This window comes from Netta rufina, assembly GCF_964035555.1.
Source record: "Netta rufina genome assembly, chromosome: Z".
Taxonomy (NCBI): Eukaryota; Metazoa; Chordata; class Aves; order Anseriformes; family Anatidae; genus Netta; species Netta rufina.
This window is the reverse complement of record NC_140126.1, coordinates 31,550,446-31,573,820: the sequence shown is the minus strand read 5'-3', so window position 1 is coordinate 31,573,820 and position 23,375 is coordinate 31,550,446. Positions and strand designations below refer to the sequence as shown.

General features: G+C 37.2%; 1 protein-coding gene across 1 annotated transcript in view; it reads right to left on the bottom strand.

Moving 5' to 3' along the window:
• CNTLN (centlein) overlaps positions 1-23,375 on the bottom strand; it is a gene marked incomplete at its 5' end in the record, with an annotated part of 202,072 nt that overhangs the window by 155,257 nt on the left and 23,440 nt on the right. The window contains one exon of the mRNA XM_084304658.1: positions 15,683-15,767. Within this exon, the coding sequence (XP_084160784.1) occupies positions 15,683-15,767 (85 nt within the window). The remainder of the gene's footprint in view (positions 1-15,682; positions 15,768-23,375) is intronic.

Below are 23,375 nucleotides of genomic sequence, written 5' to 3'. Positions count from 1 at the left end.
TTCTAACCAGCAATCAATGATTTTAAACCTACACATAACAGGGTAAACAGTACGTATGTCGTCACTGACCACTGAAATAATTCACCTACAACAAAAAAACATGCATAGTATAGCCAGCAGTCATGGATACAAGCAAGCTGTGCAGGGGTAGGCATCACTTGCTCAGCATGTTTGAAGTATCTGTGCGTTGGTATCCAGAGCACCTGTACCCCAACAGCAATACGTCCACAACGCAATCCTCACAGAAGGATAGGTTAATTTTCAGAGTTTGAGTACTGGTCTGAAAACCAGTGTCTCCTCAAGATATGAATGTTCTTCTCTGTCTTATGCATTATGTTACAACATTTCAAAACTCTTAATACCCAGTAAAACACCCTTTTCAGTATTACTGGAGTAAAAACATAAAAAAAAAAAAAAATTAAAAAAAACTCATTTCACATATTTGATTTTAAGACTAAGGCTGGTAGGAATTATTTCTTTGCCAATTATCACTTAAGTCACTTGCAAACTACAGTGACAGAAAGGCTCCAGAAAAATATATTTGAAGGCTGTGAAATTAGTCTATGCATTTAGCAAAATACTTAGTCATTTAATGTATCACTTCATTTCTTTTTATGGATTGTATTTTGCCTTGCTGTTTCATCTTTTACTTAACAGAGACCTTTGTTTTAACTTCTTCTGAATTACTTTGCGTATCTGCTTATCTTCTATAGACTTCTTCCCTTTTTCTACACAACACATCCTCACTTTTCTTGCAGATACTTTTGTTTTCTACTTTTCCTCCTACCATCAGCCTCAAATCTTCTACATATCATTCGCACAAATGTAGCAATTAATTTATCCCTATTCTAATTTATTCTAAATTTGGTGATGTTTTTTACAAAATGAAACATACCACACTACGGATAAGAAAATATTTCCAAGCAAGAACAAACCCTAAAAAGCAGTTTGAGAATAATGAGAAAGAGAATGGAATACAGCTAACCTCTGTAGCAAATACCAAAAACAAGCAACCATGAACAGATAATGTCCAATAAATAGTGTAGGGAGGCATGAGGGGTATTTTACTTTTCCACAATGAAATTTTTAGTTTATCAAGGAGGGGAAAAAAAAGGAAAAAACAACACACCTATCTTGTGGTAGATAGCAGCCATAGTAGAATATACAAAATGACAGACTTTCTAACAGAACTTTTTTTAAAAAGGTGGAAAAGAATATGAACATGAATTAAAGAGAATAGAAAAATGAGAGTAAAATCAAAAGAAAAGTGAAAGAAAATACAGAAACCTCATACTCTCATGCCTTGGAATTTTTCCTCACATGTCATTAATTCAAACCAACCAACCAACCAGACAAAAAAATACCCAGAGGATTTCATTAATACACCTTTTTACAAACAGTTCTGTCATGTAAAGACTCAACTGTGAAGATACTGAACCAGCTTGTATTTAAAACAGTATTTAATTGGTAATTTAATCTTGAACCTCTAGTGTAGTTATTTATTTTTATAATATAACTAACTCCCCTACAGAGACACATTCTACAGCATTGGCACTTTAAACAAAAACACTCTAGTTAAAGTTTTCCTAAGATTATAGATTCATAACCATTCTTCCATTTCTTCCAAAATAAAACCAAACCCGAATTTCAGATTCAGAAATTTATATGAAACTTTTCTCAGAATCATACCACAGTGCATAAACCTTTTTAGCCCAGGTAATTTGTTATTCAGGACACTACAACTTATTCATAAATTGAGTGTGAATATGCTATGCTAACTTCATGATGTTCAAATTGTTAAAGTACTATCAGCAAGTTTAGAAGAGTGCACACAATATTTTAGATTTAATTTTTATATGTCTGTTTATATATATGCCTGCTCACACTTTATATATGTACATATGTGTGTAGTTAAAAGTATATTAGAAAGGCAATCTGCTGAAAAATCAGTCTATGCATTTTTCTCGTTTGCTTAGAAATATTTTTGCATAACCACGTAGGACAAACCCAAACACCCCACCAGTTCTTTTTTTTTTTTTTTTTTTTTTTTTCTGTTGTTTATTTGCTTTCTTTTCATTTTTAACTCCCTGTCTTTTTTGGTAAGAACATTTGCATTTTGGTCCTTGCAAGGTTGTATATACTGCCAGGATGACAGCATGCATTCAGTAGATATTATGGAAGGAACGGGGAAATAGAGAAAACTCATCTTTACCAAGGACTCCTCTCTTGCATACTTTGAACCTACTAGACACGACTTAACTATTCAAAAAACAAAATATTTGTTCTTCAGACATATTACAGTTACAGAAACAAGTCATTGTTGGCAGATAATGATTAAGTTGCATCTTTTAAAACACAATTCCATATTACCATGGAAAGCATTACTTCGTTTGCCTCCCTCTCAATCCCCCAGTCCTCACAGACTTTGAGTAAGTGGCTCCTCTGAGTCATCCTTCTAGCTCATTGCTGCTTGTTTAACGTTTATCAAGACAAAGTCAACATTGAAAGAACTCCCCTAGAAATTCTACCTATCCAAAAGAGTCTGTTGGCTCTAATGGAGTTCAAGATTCACAAATATGCACATAAAGAATCTCAAAGTTCAGCTCTAGCTCTTTAAGGCATCCAATTGAGCACACAAGCTACGCCATGCTGAAAAAGTATGGATACGTGTGTATGTGTATATATATATATATATATATATATATATATATATATATATATATACACACACACATACATATATATCACAGAATTTCTATGTTGGAAGAGACCTCAAGATCATTGAGTCCAAACTCTGACCTAACACTAACAAGTCCTCCACTAAACCATATTGCTAAGTTCAACACCTAAACGTCTTTTAAAGACCTCCAGGGATGCTGACTCCACCACTTCCCTGGGCGGCCCATTCCAATGCCTAACAACCATCTCAGTAAAGAAGTTCTTCCTAACATCCAACCTAAATCTCCCCTGGTGCAACTTCAGGCCATTCCCCCTCGTCCTGTCACCAGGCACATGGGAGAACAGACCAACCCCCACCTCGCTACAGCCTCCTTTAAGGTACCCATAGAGAGCGATAAGGTCGCCCCTGAGCCTCCTCTTCTCCAGGCTGAACAAGCCCAGCTCCCTCAGCCGCTCCTCGTAGGACTTGTTCTCCAGGCCCCTCACCAGCTTCGTCGCCCTTCTCTGGACTCGCTCGAGCACCTCCATGTCCTTCTTGTAGCGAGGGGCCCAAAACTGAACACAGTACTCGAGGTGCGGCCTCACCAGAGCCGAGTACAGGGGGATGATCACCTCCCTAGCCCTGCTGGTCACACTGCTTCTTACACAAGCCAGGATGCTGTTGGCCTTCTTGGCCACCTGAGCACACTGCTGGCTCATATTCAGCCGACTATCCACCATCACTCCCAGGTCCTTCTCTGCCTGGCAGCTCTCCAACCACTCATCTCCCAGCCTGTAGCTCTGCTTGGGGTTACTGCGCCACAGGTGCAGGACCTGGCACTTGGCCTTGTTGAACTTCATGCAGTTGGCCTCAGCCCATCGGTGCAGCCTATCCAGATCCTCCTGCAGAGCCTTCCTACCCTCGAGCAGATTGACAAACGCACCTAACTTGGTGTCATCTGCAAACTTACTGAGGGTGCACTCAATGCCCTCATCCAGATCATCGATGAAGATATTAAAGAGGACCGGCCCCAGCACCGAGCCCTGGGGGACGCCACTAGTGACTGGAAATATACGCACACACGCATTTATAAAGCATACATTAAACTTTTATGTAAAACATACATTTGTAAAGCAAAATCAGAAAGATCTTTGGGTCATGTCAGGAACACGATGTTTTACAGAAGTTTGAAGAATAATGGAGGCACATTGATACAACAAAAGTGCAACAAGCTGCTTAAAATGTTTGTTCAATATTGTTGGGATGGAATTTTAAACTCAAATAAACTACTTACTTTGCATACTTTGCAGCATAGTCACAGATCATCCTGAATCAGACTAGCACATTAATTACTTATCCCCACAACTGACCCACATAAGACTTTAAATCAAACAAAAGACAACTACATCATATCAATCATCATGAAGCAAACTCATCTGAATGGTCTACAAAGTCAACTATTGCAGCAGTAGTGAAACATGATTTAGGTAAGTTATATCTGCATGAAAAAACTCCTGTTATGTTTCAAAGCATATTACCTGGGTACCATCTTGTATGCTCTTTTCCTCTAAAGAGAATGAACTTTTATTCTCATATCTGCTTACTTCACAGGCTTATAAAGAACCGGGGGGGGGGGGGGGGGGGGGGGGGGGAACACAGGAATATGACTTAGGAGCCATGACTGGGTAGAAATAAGGGTCATAAAGAAGAGTTTCTAAGATACAGACAATTAAGTAAATTATCATCTGCCTTTGCCTGGGCAGCTATTTTTGCTCTTTATTTCCTCAACCCATGAATTACTTTGTATAATAAGAATAATAGAGTAAAGACTGATTTCTTGAAGCAGAGAAAACAATCAGTGTTCCTAAAAGACTATCCTATTCTGGTAGGCAAGTGAAACAGCAGGAAAAAAAAAAAGAAGAAAGTGTGATCAAACACATGGGGCAACCTCCCACATGAGGTTATTTTGACAGACTTCACCAGATGAAAACACTCATCAGGAATTCATCTATTCCCACAGTATCTACTGTTTTTGTCTAGATAGCATAAAAGACAGGTTAATGCTACACAAGAACAATCTTAAAATTCTGCATTGACTGCAATTGTGCTTGTTTGAATACAACAGGACAAAAGCAACATTCAATAGTCTGTTGACAGCCTCCTGCCCAAGAACTATAAAAAATGTATATAACTAAGACAACTAGAGTACACTTGCAAAGATTTTTCCATAGACAAGCTTCCAAATACACAAAATAAAACTGTATTCTACAAGTGAATTCACTCTAAGAAAAAACAAAGGAATCTGCTGATACCCTTTTGCTTCACTGAGAAGAATCAAAGAATATCCCTTATATACTGTTAGCACCCAGAATGCTCCAGGCAACAGTACATACAAAGAAAGAAATACCGTGAGCTGTTGGAGCACATCTTCTGATGTTCAAGAGGACTGTTGTTCCAGAGTTCATTTTTACTTTTTCTCATGGTACCTCTTTAGCTACAACACAATACAGGTGTTTTTTGTTGTTGTTGCTTTTTGTTTGTTTTTTTTTTGTTGTTGTTGTTGTTTGTTTGTTTATTTTTCCTTAAAAATATCCAGTTATTTACTGGAAATAACTACTTCTGTTTTAAATACTTTAATGTCAATCAGCAAGGGAAGTAAAATCACATGCTAAGCTGCACATCAGAATATAAAGGGAAAAAGTTTTTTTTCTCCTAGCTCTGAAAAAAAGCACATCAGAGTCATGTCAGTATCTTGGTACAATTTTCCGTCATATTTATTGTGAACACATAAGCAAAAATATAGATTTTTAAACTGAAATTCATTTTTATCCAGCCTGAATTTAGACAGTATACTACCTTATGCAAGACAGTGAAAGTGACATAATAATGCTAGGAGTCTGTTTTCAAAAAGAGTATCAGTATATACAATGACCAAGAGTAATAGACTGTTTGATGTTCTTATAGATATCCTCATTGAACTTCAGTGAATATTTTTAATCACTACATAAAAAGCACGCAGAAAGGACGACGAAACAAGAGTTGTACATACTATTACTACATAAGTGTTTCCACATTTTGGAGTGGAGGAAGATTATTCACAGTACTGCAGTGTAAAATGTTACCAGATTACTATCAGTACTCCCTACGTGCTTCTATGCAGGTTCATAAAATGTAGGTAAGAGTGGTAACTGGAACTGATGAGGAACTCCTAAACAATGACTTTTTATGAAATACCAAGACCTTAAACAAAATGAATTTACTAATTAATTTACATTATTTTATTACAACTCAAGTAAGCACAAATTTATTATTCTCCCTTTTAAAATGCCTCTCTTCAAAATTTCTCCTTCAACTTTTACACATGTATTGTCATCAAATCACCATTGTCACCACCCTTTTGTCACCACGTACCTGAGATCAGCTTACCACAGTCCTAACTTTCTCCCCTTGTTTCCAACTTTCCTTTCTTCTGGCAGGAACTGCAAATTAACTAGGTGCCATTAAAAAAGTACTGTCAACACTTCACATCTTTCCTTGTTTTCTCAAATTTCTCTTTATATTTTTTGAACTTCATTGTTCTAAACTTGAACACTCAGAAGCACAATTAACAAGTAATATTCCCAGTCACATTCAGATACAGCTCTCCCACAGAAAGAGCACAGAAGAAAAAAATAAAACCAAACAAAAGAAATCCACTTTCATCTCATGACTATTCATTAGATCCTTTAATTATTTTCAGATGTAGGATGAGCAGAAGTTCTATGTAAATAATTCATGAAAAGGTAGCCATATGTTATAGAAGTCATCAGCTGCACTTAGCAATCTGTATACTGTCCTTTCATAGTCAAAATGACGCTAGCCAGTTATGATACAAAATGCAATTATTTTTAAATCCATACAGCTCCAAAAGTAAAATGCTGACAGTGCTACCTGATTCTACAGTAACATGATGCCTTCATTCACAAACACCTATTCAACTTAGAACTTGACTCCTAAGAAAGACAGAAAAAAACAAGGTAAAAAAACAACTGTGTATAATGGATAAAAACGTAACTTGTGCAACAGTATTATGAGTACATATCTCACTATTAATGCCTGCTTTTCATGTTTGCCCTTAAGCTATAACAATCTTTAACAAAAAAAACAGCAAGGAGAGGGGAACTGAAGTGCAGGAGTCCACTTGATTTTCATAGCACCATAAGTTTGTTTGTTCTTCTTTATCCCATCCCATGCTCCAGGACTCCCCAAGAAGAAACAATTTAAAAGGATTTACCTAATAAAAAGAAGAATGATGCTGCCAGAAGACATCAGGAAATCCATTCCCAACATTAACGAGAATATCAGAACTTCTATCAATAATAGACATGAAATAAACATAACCTAGAGATGTATACAAAAAAAAAATGCTCAAAACACTGTCCATTCAGATGTGTTTACCTACTGTTTATGTATTAAAGAAACAAGGTGGGTCTTTTTTTTTTTTTTTTTTTTTCCAGGAGGAAGAAAAGAAAGTAAAGATCCTGTAAAGAAGGTTGGTTTTGTTTTTGTTCTAAGAGTATCAGGTGAAATGGATCTACAGAGAAGCAGATCAGAAATATAAGCAGCTAATGACATTTTGCAGGTGGGGAATATATTCTTGCTCTTCTGACAGTAGTTGGTCTTGCACCTGAATTCTCTCCTGACCCATAGATTAAGTAAGGGTCAAACAGTATAATCCATTATGAACACTATGTTCCCCATTGTGCTCTTTAGACTTGTCTGATGTGATTAATTGGGTATCTTCAGCAAATTTTGCTATCTTAATTATACCACCCAACAGAATTTCTCAGTATTTCAACATGTGGTGGAAATACACTGGGACTTCACGTAGCGACATCATGTAGTTTTGCAACTCTAGCGTCTTGCTTTCTCTAGCAGCAAAAGAACAAATTCTAGCCAAAAATCTGCTAAGCAGATGACAGCAATGACAAAACTTTATGACATGCGCCATTGTGTTCCATTTGAGCGGCTCTTTACAACTACTTCATAGCACTTTCCTTATCTTGTTCATTAAAACAAGGTTACACAATTTCTTTCACTTCTTACCATCTCCTACAATCTCATGCATCACTTCTGCTTGCTCCTTCTGCTGCAGAGGCATAAGGCAAGCGTTGCCAGCAGCTGGTTTTGTATTGACGGTGGGAGCCAAATACTGTTTCTGGCATGGGTGCAATAGATTTGCCATATCTGAAACAACATACGCACAAGCTCCCTGCCCTAGAAGGGGAACCTTTTCACAAGAAAACACCTCTAGTTTGGAAATGAAGCGGCACTGCTGAAAAGAAAAGCTGTAGCTTCACACTAAAACCAGCATCTCTCCCAGTATAGCATGCATTGCAGTAATGCATCTGCTAGATTTAAAGATTAATGGGCCATTTTCCTCTAATGAGGATATGACAGCTCTCAGGATAACTAACACTGACAATATAATCGATACTGACAATCTTGCCACAGCTCTAACATCACCTTAACCATCAGCTGCTCTGAATAAATCCCCCTTCCTCTTTTGTCTAGTTGTTCTCAGCATCAGGTCAGACTGGATTTTCTATGGGACCTGTAAAAACTGTTCTGTAAAGCAGCACAATGAATCACAGAATCATTAAGGTTGGATAAGACCTCCAAGATCATCTGGTCCAACCATCCCCCTACCACCAATATCAACACGTCCCTGAGCACCACATCCAACCTCCCCCTGAACACCCCCAGGGGCAGTGACTCCACCACCTTCCTGAGCAGCCTGTTCCAATGCCTGACCACTCTTTCTGAGAAGAAATTTCTCCTAATTTCTAACCTAAGCCTGCCCTGGCACAACTTGAGACCATTCCCTCTAGTCCAGTCATCTGTGAGAAGAGGCCGACCCCCAGATCACAAAACACATTGACACATTCTCTACTCCACCTCTCCTTAGCAGATATATATATTTGAAATGATGCAAAGCAGCAGCCCAGCCCTCTGGATCAGGCAGCAGAAAATCCAAAATATCTCCTTACCCCTTATTGAGCCCACTATTTCCAAATGAAAACCAATAATTTGCTGAATTTTTTTTCTCTTCATTGCAGAGCATGATCTTGATGGAACTGGGTATTTTTTCTACATTGGCGTCCTCTGCAAGGGCTGCACAAGGTCCTCAGAGCAAAATAGCCTCTGTCTTTGAAACTGTGTATGACTATGAGATCTGCAGGAAAGGACACCTACAAGCATTTACTCCTGACACAGCAGTATTTCATTACACTCACATACATCAACATTGCCAGATCAGGTATAGTAAATAAAGAACAGCTGTTGCTATGATCAACTTTTCTGATAAGCTCCCTCCTATGTGTGGTCAGCAGATTCATATGGGCAGTACTTCAACTCAGAGGGCATGCTGCCTTCTGCTACCCTGTCCTTAAGGAACAGGGGTTTTCTTGAATGTGAGCAAATCTGCCTGTATTCAAGTAAGAAGCCATGATATATGAAAAGATTCCTCATCAACAATGTTCTTAGAGGGGGGAATAAAATCCAGCTTCACCCACTCACTATACTGATTTTACAATTGAAAAAAAAAATGTTTCACTAAAACAAACATAATACACTAAACAGCTAAGAAGTCAATTTCTTCTACAGTATAAACAGTTTCCAATTACTTTAGAAACCATTTTAATCTGTAGAAAAAAGGCTATCCCATCATTTCTCTGATTGGCTACTTAATTGTTTTTACCTGAATTGGACAGGAAATTCTCACACTACACCCCAAGCTCCTACAGGACAAACAGCATCATAAAGATGAGGCCCACAGAAAAATCTCTTTTACTCCTTTCCAGACTTATATTGAGCTCTGCTAACACAAGAATCAAGCATTTCACACCGGTAGAACTGGCACAGGACAATTAACATCACTTTTCTTCATTCACTGTACTTTTTTCCTGTCCAATCTGAGTGCAGCTGTCATTTCAGGCTAAAAACACAACTTAGAACAGGAAGGCAGAGTAATAAAGATCCAGAAGCTTTAGACAACTTCAGGCTTGGCCACTCAGGCAAATTAATGAAAATCAAGTGTGGCTTTATAGCATACCTGTACCATCACCCAATATAGCTGCTGTCTGGTAGATTAAGTGGGAGAACTCTTTCCTCAAAACTGAGTAAGCTAGCACACAGAAACACGTTTTCAACTTGCAGAGAAAGCATTCCTGTTGGGAATTCACACAAAAGTACTAATGAGCTGTAAAGGCACACTGTAATTTACTGCTTATTAATTTCTTCAGACAAACAAGCCCACAGGTATTAGCCATAGTCATCACACTGCCTACCTCAGGTAGACTCGTATCAATAAAACAAAATCAGCAACATTCAACTATTTGAATTATATTTTCCTTCTTGTCTTTCTCACACAGGCCAGTTCCTTAACGAGATTTCTTTCCCTTAATTTTATGAGAATGCTAACTAGAAGTTGGCAAGCAGTAAAAAAGACACATGATAATTCACCAGTGAAGTCTGAAAGGGCTGCATCTAACAAATGGGTTCCAGCATTGAATGATGAACTATTTTCCAAGGTACAACTTGAGTTAAAAAACCTTTTTGAAGAAAAAAATGTCGGTGTCCTCAGATATTGTTCACTTGCATTATCTATAAATATAAATCTCATTCACTGGAGAAACTTTTTTTGCAAGAGTTTACAAACTCCACATAATCTCATCACCACTGACACATTCAGCTAAACTCCCTATTACTGAAATTATTCTCATGTCCCTCATTACACAAGAATAATCAAGGTTATCTGCTACTGGAAATAAAATGTGAAGATGGCAATAATGTGTGTGTATACATTTGTCTTAATTTAATAACAGCATTTTATTACAAAGAAAAATACAGTCAGGTGAAAGTACAAAAGTTAAGAAAAAATTATTAGCGTTAATTAATGCTTAAAGGTAGAATTATGCTTCTTTCAATTGGACCCATTAAAGGGGCTTTAATACAGATTTGCACAGCAAGCTGAAGATTTTCAAGTGCAGATAATGAGGCAAGCTAGTACTATTTTAACCCCTCTAGAGTATAATCGGTTGATAAGGTTTGAAACCTTACAAGGTCTAGGACAAAAAGATTAGCTTTAGTTCCACCAGATCAGAATTGAAACCTAATTAATTAACAATGTTGTAAAGACAAAAAAGGTTTACTGCTACTTTTGCTCATCTTTAATTTCATCTTCTAAGGAAAACAAGTGAAGATATTTTAATCTATTGCATGCATGGCGAAAGACTGAATTTCCTGCTCCCACACTATCCTCTAAACTAATAGTTTAAAAGTCACAAATTTGAATGTATTATTGCAAAACCTCACCTTATTTTAACAGAAGGAGGGGGCGGGGAGAAAGACATTGGAGACAGCAGCAGTGATATATTTGAGACCTACAAACATTATACATTAAGTACACCAGGAAAAAATGTTTTCAAAGAAAAAAGGAGAATGAAAAAGATACCTGCAGCAATCAGTCTTCAGAATAACAATAATCATAACTGTAGGAAAGTGCTGTATCCACATAAAGGCAGTAGAGTAGTTACACATTCTTTTCCTTGAAACACACAGAGAAACTACGCATACATGGCAAGGATGCAACACTACTGAGGAAAGAGTTTTGAAACAGTGACTTATGATTCTATGGCACTAATGGGCATGAGTTAGTGAAGGGACTTGGTAGGTGATGATCTTGAAGATTTTTTCCATTCTAAATGATTCTGATTGTATGACTTAATGCTATTAGTCATACAAAATAAAAATGTCATCAATAAGACAGGTATAGCAATTTAGCCATCACCCTCAAAGGTGTGAGATTTTTACCACACAGCATTTAGAATAATTGATACACACAACACCAGGTATGGCACAGGTGTGACTACCAAGAGTGATCAATGAGTTACAAAGACAGTAATAAGAGGAGGAGGAATAAAGGGAAAAATAATATGGAAAGCTCAAACATGGCATGTTTTGTTTCAGAGTTATGTGCAGTAATAGATGAAAATACTACCAATTAATAAGTACTTCAATAAATACGATATTATTTGGACCTTCAAAAGGTACACAAGTGCTTCACATAACATTTAAAATGTTGAAAAAACAAGTAGCTACACAATAAACTCATTACAAGAAATAAACAGTCATACATTTATCTAAATCTAATATTACACCATTTTAATTTAGCAAAGGTGCACATCAGACTGAATGATGCTAATGCACATAAAAGGTCGATGGATGTGCTCTCTTCTCACAGAGAAGTTATCAGACAGCAGAAATTTTGCAAAAAAAAAACTTACATACATTTTTACACTTAAAACCATGAGTTCTGTTCTTATGAATATTGGAGTAATTTTTTCCTCGATTAAACAAAATTGATTAAAGACTGTACTCACATTTAATTAATTAATTATTTTAGTAGATTTTCTGTAACATCCTAAAAAAAGGAATGTCTTCAGCCAGCTGAAACATCTCAGTACAAATAAAGCTAATTTAGCTCTCAGCATTAAGTAACTATAGGCATCTCACCTACAGTGTGGGCAATAAGATTTCCTATTTATGGTCATTTTAAATGGGCTCTTTGGCATGTCAGGACAATGTCTAAGCAGAATACAAGAGAAGGAGAATTTCATTCTAGGGTTTTGTTGCTATTTCTGGCAGCAACATCAGCTCACATGTTGAACGACAAGTTTATTTGCTTTTTTTTTCCCATTTGCAGCATGGATTTGTACCATCAGCTGATCAGTGGCCACTCAAATTCCAAGTAAATACATACCCTTGTGACAAATGTTATTGTTGTAATTGATATCCAAATGTGATGCATGAAAAGGAAGGGAAAACAACAGAAAAAAAAAAAAAGACTGGATAATCCCACCTTCCCAGACATAACAGATTGGTAGACTGCAATATGCAGGGTTGAACTGTTGTTTTCTATACTTTATAGAACAGAACTTCCAGTGTTATTACTGCCAAAGCTGACACTTTCATAAACAATACATTGGTATGTTAATTACACAAATAATGTCATTTCTCCTTAAATAAACAAAGAATGAGCAAATACAGAAAGACAAAATAAATGAGAATGCTCCCCACTATATTGTTCTCTATCCCAGCTCAAGTCTTCGATTACCCTTTGGGTCCAAACCACCATGAACACTCTACAAACTCAGAAAACAATCCCCCTTTCTTGCAATCTGGTGGCATCCTAGGAAACGGATGAGGTAAGACCAGAATGCTACCAGTGTTGTATACAGCTTTAATACACAGCACTGGCCTTTGACACCAACCAGTGCCCTTCACAATCCACTCCATGAGTCAATACTACAGTATTGGAAACTACACGAAATGGCTCAATTGAAACGTGTTTCAGCAGGCACTATCACAGAAAAAGCAGCTTCTGTTCTACTCATCAGCTAATTCTTCCCATCATGTTGCCAAGCCATCCTTTCCTTGGTTGCCTCTTTTCCTTGGTACTAGTTACATTTCCAGTCTCTCTCCACTTGCAGATAGTAACTTCAATGCACACAATCAATTTCAGATTTCTGATCAATATCAATTTCAGCTTCCAAAATTGATCTGAAACCACAGATAGCAATCTCATGGAGATGCATGCTACAGGTTCAAAAGCTAGCACAGCAGGCAGTCTTTCTTAAAAGCACATTACTGCACACAAATCCTTACAAGCATCTTACACGTGTTTTTTTTTTTTTTCTTTCAACTAAGGATAGGGTAAAAATGCAGCAACAGTCACGAATTGCTGCTTAATAACTTCGATGTACATGTAAGCACCAGATGCATTATGAATCACATCTACAGCCATTGAGGAACTAAAACCACAGAAACTCTAACCACTGCTCTAATACGAAATAAAAGGATGAAGAATCACACCTCAGTGGTGTTTCTTGTCAGGCAGCAGGTGTATCAGTTTTTGAACAAATCCAAAGCAGGTAAACTCTGGAAACTAGTTTATTCCACCGACTATAGAAGTTACCTCTTTCAAATAAGAAAGATCCTAGGGTCTAGGCAATCAGAATCGGGAGAAAATTCGTTAACGATCTGGCTGAAGGGGCAGAGCAAACCCTAATATTGCTGACAACAAAAATCTTGCAGCACTGATTGATAAACCAGAGTGTCATGCTGCCATCCAGAGGAACTTGGACAAGCTTGAGAAATGTCTGCCAGGACCCTCATGACTTTCAACAAGGGGAAGAAGTGCAGAGTCCTTCGTCTGCAGAACAGCTGCCCCAGGCACCAGCACATACCCAGCTGGAAACAGCTCTGCAGAAAGGGACGTGGGAATCCTGTTGGAAACCAACCAGGCCATGAGCCAGCAACGTGTCCATGTGGCAAAAATGGTGAAGGGTATCCTCATTCGCATGAGGGGAAGTACAGTCAGCACATGAAGGGAGGTGATCCTTTCCCTTGGTTCAGCACTGGTTACGCTATACCTGGAGCACTGGGTTCAGTTCTGGGCTCCACAACACAAGAGAGGCCTGGAGCTATCAGAGAGTCCAACAAAGAGCAACAACAGTGATCATTGGAGTGGAGCTGATCTCACACTAGGAAAGGCTGGGAGAGCTGGGAGTCTTCAGCCTGGAGAAGAGGAGGCTTGGCGTGGGGGGGATCTCCTCACTGCCGATAAATACCTGAAGGGAGGGTGCAGACAGGACAGAGCCAGGCTCCTTTTTGTGGTGCCCAGTCCTGGGACTGGAGGCAGTGGGCACCAATGGAATCACAGGAGATTCTGTCCTGATGTTCACAATCTGGAAGCACTTTTCCACTGTGAGGGTGACCATACACTGGCACAGGTTGCCCAGAGAAGCTGTGGAGCCTTCTTCCTTGCAGATAGGCAAAAGCCATGTGGACATGGTCCTAGGTAAGTTGCTCCTGCTTGAATAGGGGATTTGGGGCCAGATGACCTCCAGAAGCCCCTTCCTACCTCATCCCATCCATGATTCTATAAAAACAACTACATTTATCAGCAAGCCTTTTATCCCCAGGAATGGATGGACTTAGGCAGCTGAAAACAAACTCTAGACCGTTGTCTGTGCTTATGGTATCAGCTGTTATCTGTAATTTTAATTCTCTTTCTCTCCCCCCAAATTACACTTGGTTTAATCATGATTTTTTCCTTATTAACATTCTTAGTAACGAAAAGCAAACTCTCTTTTCCTCATAGTTTTGAGAAGGAAGTCATTTGAGATTCATGAGGAAAAGAAAGGTGTTCTGCTTCTTCTTAGTGCTTGTAAGTATTGGTTACATAAGTATAATACTTCAAATCCTGTGAGGAATTCAACAGCTTTGATTATTTTTCAAATAATTAATTTAGTTTTTAGAAATGAGCTCATTTCCTCAATTTCACTGACAGCTTGTTTCCATACATGTTTTTCACTTAATTTTGTGCTGATACACTGTACTCATTTTTATTTTGAACAAGCAGTTCAGTAAAGAACATATATGACAGACGTTTCATTTATGTATGTCACTTCAGATTTGCCAATATTGTCATACAGTTTATGGTAACAGTTAGCTTAATACTGCTATATGTTAGTAACACTAAAATACTTAGCTGTATTGCTTTTAGTATACTAAATGGTTAGTCCTCATTACTCTAGAAATGTTTTATTTTTGCTTAAAGCACTTGTCAGAATAGAAAAATCTTTCCAACCAAAAGCGTATTATATCCAAAACGTAGTCAGAACTCTATTAGATTAAAATCCAAATTTGGATCATTCTGTGAAGTAAAATTAGGCATCAATTTACTAAAACTTTTCAGAAGAAGTTTCATCTAAACTCAGAGGAACTTCTTAAGTAACCGGTCAACTGTCTGAACAACTTTTCTGAGTTTAACTGACACTTTACCAGAAGGCTATAATTTCTGAATCACGTGTGACTTTCACCTTAAGACGCAACAAAATATTTTTGCATCTCAAGAAATATAAATTTGATGTCAATGATAAAAGTTTATTGACTGCTCTATTTAAATATAATACTAACCTGTTCTAGGGTTTCTATTTTGCTGTCTTTGGCTTGCAAAATCTCTAATACCTTTCTGTCCTTGACTTCAGCTTTCTGCTTTTCTCTGGAAACAAACAAAAAAAATAGACACTTTATTAGTCATAATTTGCAGTTAATCATTTGAATTTTTCATGTCCTGATAATGAATGTCATTTTAAAGCACAGAAAATTAAATTATCTGAAACTGACAGGCCTTGCAGAATTAATCAGGGAGCATATGGCAAGTGACAGCAAATTACATCTGTAAACAGCTAACACAACTTTGTTCTAAAAGAAACTGAAGCAAGAGGTCTTAAAATACATTTTTAAATAGCTAAAATTATCTGTCTCATTCCTCCCCAGCTGCATAAAGTACACTTGTCTACAGACTGAACAAAATGCTTTTCCCTTCTTGGTAAAAGAGACGCACAAAGCTGTTTGGACTTGTGAAGTCCTTCTCTGGACTACACAGCATTTCTGTCTGAAACAACCTTTTTTCTGAATATCATAGATGACAATTTTACCATTTACTATCTTACACATGGATGGAATATATAATTTTTACAAGATAAAGAAGACTGGGAAGGTTGCATAACGAATGAGCAGAGCCTCTCCAATGTGGTAATAAGTACAGGGCTATAATAATCTTCACAACACTTCACAGAAAACCAGTTGATAAGTCACTAACACTTTGTAGAACCACCTCATCACATTGTGCTCCTGTTCCTTTAACTGTTTTAAATACTACTTTGCTTACTGGCTTCTCTTTCAGGAAAAAAAGAGAAGGAATGGTTTAATAGTAGGGATGCAGATATTCCTGTCACATGCACCTGTGACAAATGATCCGAGAAATGTACTATTCTCATAGTGAAAAATGGCCAATTTCAGGTATCCCAAGCACCACAGGTGGCAAATAAGCAGAAATTCATTCAGATCATCCCTGCTGTCATTATACAGTTAAACTTCCATTATTGCTAGACATAAGCCATCCCTAGAAGCAAAGAATCCTATCTGTGCAGCTTTTGCTCCACCAAAATGGGAATCTTTCAGAGGTAGAAAGGAAGGGAAGAGTGGCATTCCTAACTCTGTAAATCTGATCAAAAGTGAATTAGAATACTCATCTGTGTCCAAAAAGCTTAATCTATTGAAGCAACAAAGTATTATGTAACAGGGAGCAGACATGGGCAATTTTTGTTCTCCAGCATTAACTGCATATTCTACTCCTATGAGTGATTTTAAAGGATAAAGACCAGTGTCCCTGTAGGCCATTCAATACCATATACATTTAAATAAATTAAATAAATAATGACTTAAAATATCTAGTCTGATCTTGAGTAAATAAAGAATTAAGTAAAAATGGTATAGAATTTACAGCAAGGGTTTTGGGAACCAAGGTTTCAAGGTTTCACGTGTGATAGTAAATGATCTCCTACTGCAAATACAGAACTGATGCATTGTAGCATTCAAAAAAGAATAAAGAAAAAATGCCTGAAAAGATATGTATTTAAATTACACATACCTTGGAGAAAAAATAAATGTATAGGATATTAAGTAGTTGTATGGCATAAATAAATCTATTTCTATAGATAAAATAATTCAGAAGCTGTAATGAAGAGAGAAAAGTGAAAACATGAATATTCAACAAGTATTCGAGAAGAAACTAAACAGGAAAATGCGTATCAGATCCTGACCTAAAAGAGGTTTATCTCTTACTATCACAAGCATCAAGGAGTTGCTACGATATGTTGCTAGGAAGATGTGAGCTGTGAAATATATTGTACAGAAGGTGTTCCATAGTTTCTCTTTGAATACCTAATAAAACTAAACTACATGTAAGTGGACTGTACTTACAGAGATCTGTGTAAATATGAAGTTATCTCATGTATTCCTAAAGGTTACACTGTGATGTCTTTTGAAGAAAAATCTAGTGACAAAAAAGGCAACAGAAGAGACTAAACAGAACAAAGAGGTTTCATAATACTCAACATGCAATTAAAAATGACCCACCCTAACAGTAATGCCTAACTAGTTGCACTGACTTTGAGTGGCATTGAGCTATTTTCTTCATACGGATTTTTGACCAAAACGGTGTTGATAACATACTAATATTTTAGTTGCTGCAGAGCAGTGCTCACACAGACCCAAGGCCTTTCCAGCTCCTTCTGCTGTCCTGGCAGTGAGGAGCCTGGGGTGCACCAAGAGCTGATGGAGGACACAGTCAGGACAGCCAGCACAGGCTGACCATGTGTGTCATATTCAGTAACACAGCTGGGAGGAAAGACAGGAATGGGGGACGTTTGGAGCTACAGTGTTTGTCTTCCCAAGTACCTTGTGTGATTGAGCCTTACTTTCCAGGAAATGGCTGAGCATCTGGAAAGTTGTAAATGGACTCCTTATTGTGCTTTGCTTGCCTGCACAGTTTTTGTTTTACACACTAAACTGTCATTATCTCAACCCATGCATTTTCTCGCTTTTACCCTTTTGATTCTCATCCCCATGCAGGGGGGTGAGTGAGCTGCTGTGTGGGGCTCAGCTGCCTACCAAGGTTAAACCACAACACTAATTTCCAGAATTCAAACTATCAGGTTTCAAAAAAAATATTTCTGAAAAGTTTATTAACCTTTGCAATGTAACATTATCTTTACAGTAATTTTAATAATAAAGTGTAAGAAAAACTCAGAGTGTAGATACTTGTCTAACGCTCATCACAGAAGTTTGCACATTCCTGAAACAAGTCTACCACTCACGATAGGTACTGTCTGTTATTATGCAACTTAAAAGAGCCAAAAGTTTGCTCCAGCCTAAAACTACCATTGCTTCCTCATATTCAGCTTCTTTACTCAATTACCCTTAGCAGCTACCAGGCGTCTTTTTCAAAGTTAGTGTTTGCTGTACACAAAACTCAAATACTTTGGGAGGAAGGATCTCTCTCTCTTGTAATGACAATACACCATGATGAAGTGATGCATACTAAATTGTAGATATTATGTTACTCCAAGTTTCTTCACCTCTTAGTTACAACTAGGAAAAAAAAATCAAGACTTTAAGATTAGATGTACATATAACTGCTCTGCTTGATCCAAAACTTTAGAAGCTATAGAAAACAAACAAAAAAGTAAGTCACTACTATGAAATACTTAGAATAGTAATGCATCCAACACAGAGTTGGACGATACAATACAAAACACACAAACCACTGAATAATGCTACCTCCTGTCCTCAAAGGAATCCTGACCTCAACTGCTGACTGAAATGTCCCATCCATGCTTTGCTCCCACAGTGATTTACTTCCCTCCCCATTTCAGTTCAGCTGTTTTTATTTTGTATTTTTACATTAAACCATTGCTCTCAGCACTCTTACTTCACCTACCATCCACAATCTGCCATTGTCTTTCCAGCTCCTCTTATCACTACCTCTGCTCAGAGAGCCAACCTTTTTTTAAAACTAAGCCTAATTAAACACAAATACTGGATAATTAACTAACCTCTTAACTCAGCCATGCAATCATCACTTTAAAATTTATTAAACTTGTTTTCTAATGGATTAATTGATCTGTAAACCTGATGGGTCAAGGCAGATACCTCAAAGCAAGTCTCAAAAGAATTCTACAGGTGTTTTTTTTCATTTTAAAGAGAGAAGGAGTAGAAAGGGAATAAACCAACCAAGAACTAGGCAAGTGAACAGATTTCTCTTGAGAACTGAAAAATAGTATGCATACCTAATTCTGGTGTTTTATCAGTAGTCAAGCACTTACAGAGCCCTGTAACTTTAGGACAAGGCTGCACCAAAGAGGTTTTTAAGAATAAAGTGTGAGACTGGAGAGAAGAAAAAAAAAAGCAGACCTTTATTAGTCACTTAAGCAAAAAATATGCCAGTATATGTAAACACATGCACAGAAGAGCCAGTTGTCCAAAGCACATTTGTAATTAAATTCTGTATTTTATCTATTTATATGATCCTCAACCAAATACTTTGAAAAGATCTGTGAAGGAACAAAGTTTGAAAATAAAGATCTATCATGATCATCATCATAAGTCACAGAATGGCCAAGGTTGGAAGAGACCTCTGAAGATCATCTTGTCCAACCCCCCTGCCGAGCAGGATCACCTACATGTAGAGCACACTGTGCAGGATGGCATCCAGGCAGATTTTGAATATCTCCAGAGAAGACTCCACAACCTCTCTGGGCAACCTGTGCCAGCACTCTCACCCTCACAGTACAGAAGTGCCCCCTCATATTCAGCCAGAACATCCTGTGCTTCAATTTGTGCCCATTGCCTCTCGTCCTGTCTCTGGGCAAAACTGAAAAGAGACCAGCTCCATCCTCTTGACACCCTCCCCTCAGATACTTACACCCATTGATGAGGTCTCCCCTCAGTCTTCTCTTTTCCAGGCTAAACAGGCAGCTCTCTTGGCCTGTCCTTGTATGACAGGTGTTCTAGTCCCCTCATCATCTTCATAGCCCTCCTCTAGACTTAGCACAGTATCTCCATGTCCCTCTTGCACTGGGGAGCCCAGAGCTGGATACAATACTCCAGGTGTGGCCTCACCAGGGCTGAGCCCCACCCAGAGGGAGAATCACCTCCCTTGTCCTGCAGGCAATATCCTTCTGAATGCACCAAAAGACACTGTTGGCCTTCTTGGCCACAAGGGCACATTGCTGGCTCATGGTAAGCCTGCTGTCCACCAGGACTCCCGGGTCTCTCTCCGCAGAGCTGCTCTTAAGCAAGTCAGCCCTCAGCCTGTGGTGGTGTTTGGAGTTATTCCTCACTAGGTGCAGGACCCTGCACTTGCCCTTGTTGATCTACATGAGGTTCCTCTTGGCCCATCCCTCCAGCCTGTTGAGGTCCCTCTGAATGGCAGCACAGCCCTTTGGGGTAAATGGAAAAAATCTAATGTAAATTCAAGGATTTTTTTGGCTATGAGGGGTGGGTTGTTTTTTTTCCGGATTCTCAAGATTATGCAGGTTGTATAATATCCCCCAAAATAGCTTCATTAGTTATCACACGCAGCTCTAGAAAAAAAAAAAAGGAAAAAAAAAATAATAATTTTAAGAACGCAAACACACATGACGGATGTCTTCAGAAGACTAAAGCATAAGCTGAAATCTCACATGGAACTTTATCAGCAGCTCCTCCTGCTGGCATAGGATGACTTCCAATATTCATTACAAGACAGTTCCCCACAGACACTCAAGGTAATGTTACTGGAAGTTGCATATCATATTTGGATCTGTTGTTGTGCCTTAAAATGAGATTAGCTAAGAACTGCAGTCATCTCCTCCTCCTTTTAAGAAACATGTAGAAAAATCTTCAACTGACTTTATTAATTGAGTCGTTATGTATTTCCAACATATTAAAAAAGGTCCACTGGAATATGGGAAAAAATTCAGGCACTGTCAAGAAGCTGATGATGATCAATGACTGAGACAAACTCCTGTTTAGCTAATTAGAACCACTGATGAGCAATAATGATGTGAGCTAAGAATATTTGCAGACTTCTTTAGGATGAAAAATGGAGTGAAGAGAGGCTGTCAATTTGTACAAGTTTTAAGCTCCAATCAGTTTTCCCATGAGTACTACCTATTTCAAATGTTTAACACAGCTGTATTTAGTTACAAAGATTATATAGATTTACCTTTCTAAAAAAAGAAGAAACTGAAAAAATATTCTTAAGCTCAAGTTTTTTCCTGATATGATATTTTCCTGTGTTGTGCTATACATTACACAACAGGACAGGATAATATTTTTGAGGTTTGGCCCATTTTTAATGACTTGTCAAAAATGAAACATTAGACTATAAGGAAACGTTTAGGTGTTCACAATGAGGTGTGAAACAGAATACTCATTCTGAAACAGTATAATCATTGCAAAAACAAACAAACAAAAAAAGATTTTCAAAACAAAAAAGTTTGGGGAAGTATTGTAAGACAGTATGTTTCCTAGAATCTTCAACGAAAGCATTCTGGGAAGAGAATCGTATTATATCCTACCACAGGTCTTAATAAGTCAAGCAATTAACCATTTTCAAGAAAAAATAATTCAAAGTTACATGCAATTATGCCATCGTTACATAGTTTTAATGAAAACAATTTTATCTAATAAAAAAATCAATGGCATACCTCCTTTCAGTTTTACAAATAGCAAGATTAAAAAAAACAACAAACAGAGCAGGTTCTACAGATTTGGCCTTAAATAATCAAGAAAGTTAAGAGTACTCTGAGAACTTGGAGCTATGTGGTAACAGATAATCAAACATTTTATTTTAATAGTATATGTATTTTACCTATATAATACATACATATATATAATATAATACATATATGTATGTATTATATATGTATACATATAATACATATATGTATTACATATGTATATATATTATATACAATATATACACTTCTAAACATATGCTTATTTTTAAAAAAGTTATAGTCAACTTCTGCGATGCACCATTTAATGTAACTGTCATCCCTCCTGGTCTTCACACTTCCAACTGCTTTGCATATATACTTTACACAAGTGCATACATTCAGTGTTGTTACTACATAGACAATGAATAGCCCATGTGCAAAGTTGTACATTATACAGTCAATGTATAATAATGTATAAGTATGACACCAATATTGTAATTTACATTAATCCCTGTGGCTGTACAGTTAGTGTTTAGCAGAAACAGTGCATATGCCTTTATCTTTCAACTAGAGACCTGTTTCTGTGCACCTATTGTGATAAAAAAAAAAACAGAAGTAAACAGTCCTCATTTACCCGTACAGTTTATTCTCACCTCCGATCCTAGAAGATGCTTATACTTCATAATGCATTTTATATGGCACACAATTATTAGTTCATTTTTTTCCTTCTCCTTCTAATAATTACAAATCGTATTTTTAAAAGATTTGGACTGCACAGAGTAAAAACAAATACTTAAACTGATGGCATACATATTGCACTCCTCTGAGACAGCAAATATTTTCTGTATCAAAATTGAGTAAGTCTATCCTTGTTTCTTAACAGAAATAACATAAGGTCTGGTTACAAAAAAAAAAATTGTAAAATGAAGTTGTTTCTTTAGTAAATTATTTATAGAACTATATTTATTACCAGATCATGTATACCAGCATGTATAACAAATAGAAAAGCATCATTATAGAAATATAATTTTTCTTCTATTTCTAACTTAGTTTGGTAGATGATTTATTCCTGTTTCTTATTTTAAGCAATGCACATAAAATACTAAACGTATTTTTACACTAGAGTAGTAAAGAAAATAAAGTGACATTTTCCCTAATAATTTTGCAAACATTTTTCATCTAAAATACACAACTCTCTTACAGTGTTTAAAATATCAGCACTTCAGAACAGACTGCTTTAACATCTGCACATCACCAGGGTTTCCCCCAAGGATTTTTAAATGATGCCTGCCTGTGCTGAATAAAGTGCTAACTTGCACCTTGCATTTCAAACTGTGTCCTGAGCAGCCATCCAGTTGGTACAACACCAGCTGAATTCCCAGAGGCCACTGTTCAATCAGGCTTGACTGCAATTATCATGTCAATATTTTGTGCTCCGATATGCAGATATGCACACATGCAAGCTGCATAATACTTTCTTCTCCATGGAATGTTGACTTATGTTCAATGTTCTGAGAATTTTTAATGAAACAGGATATTAAACTTTCATCAACTGTAGA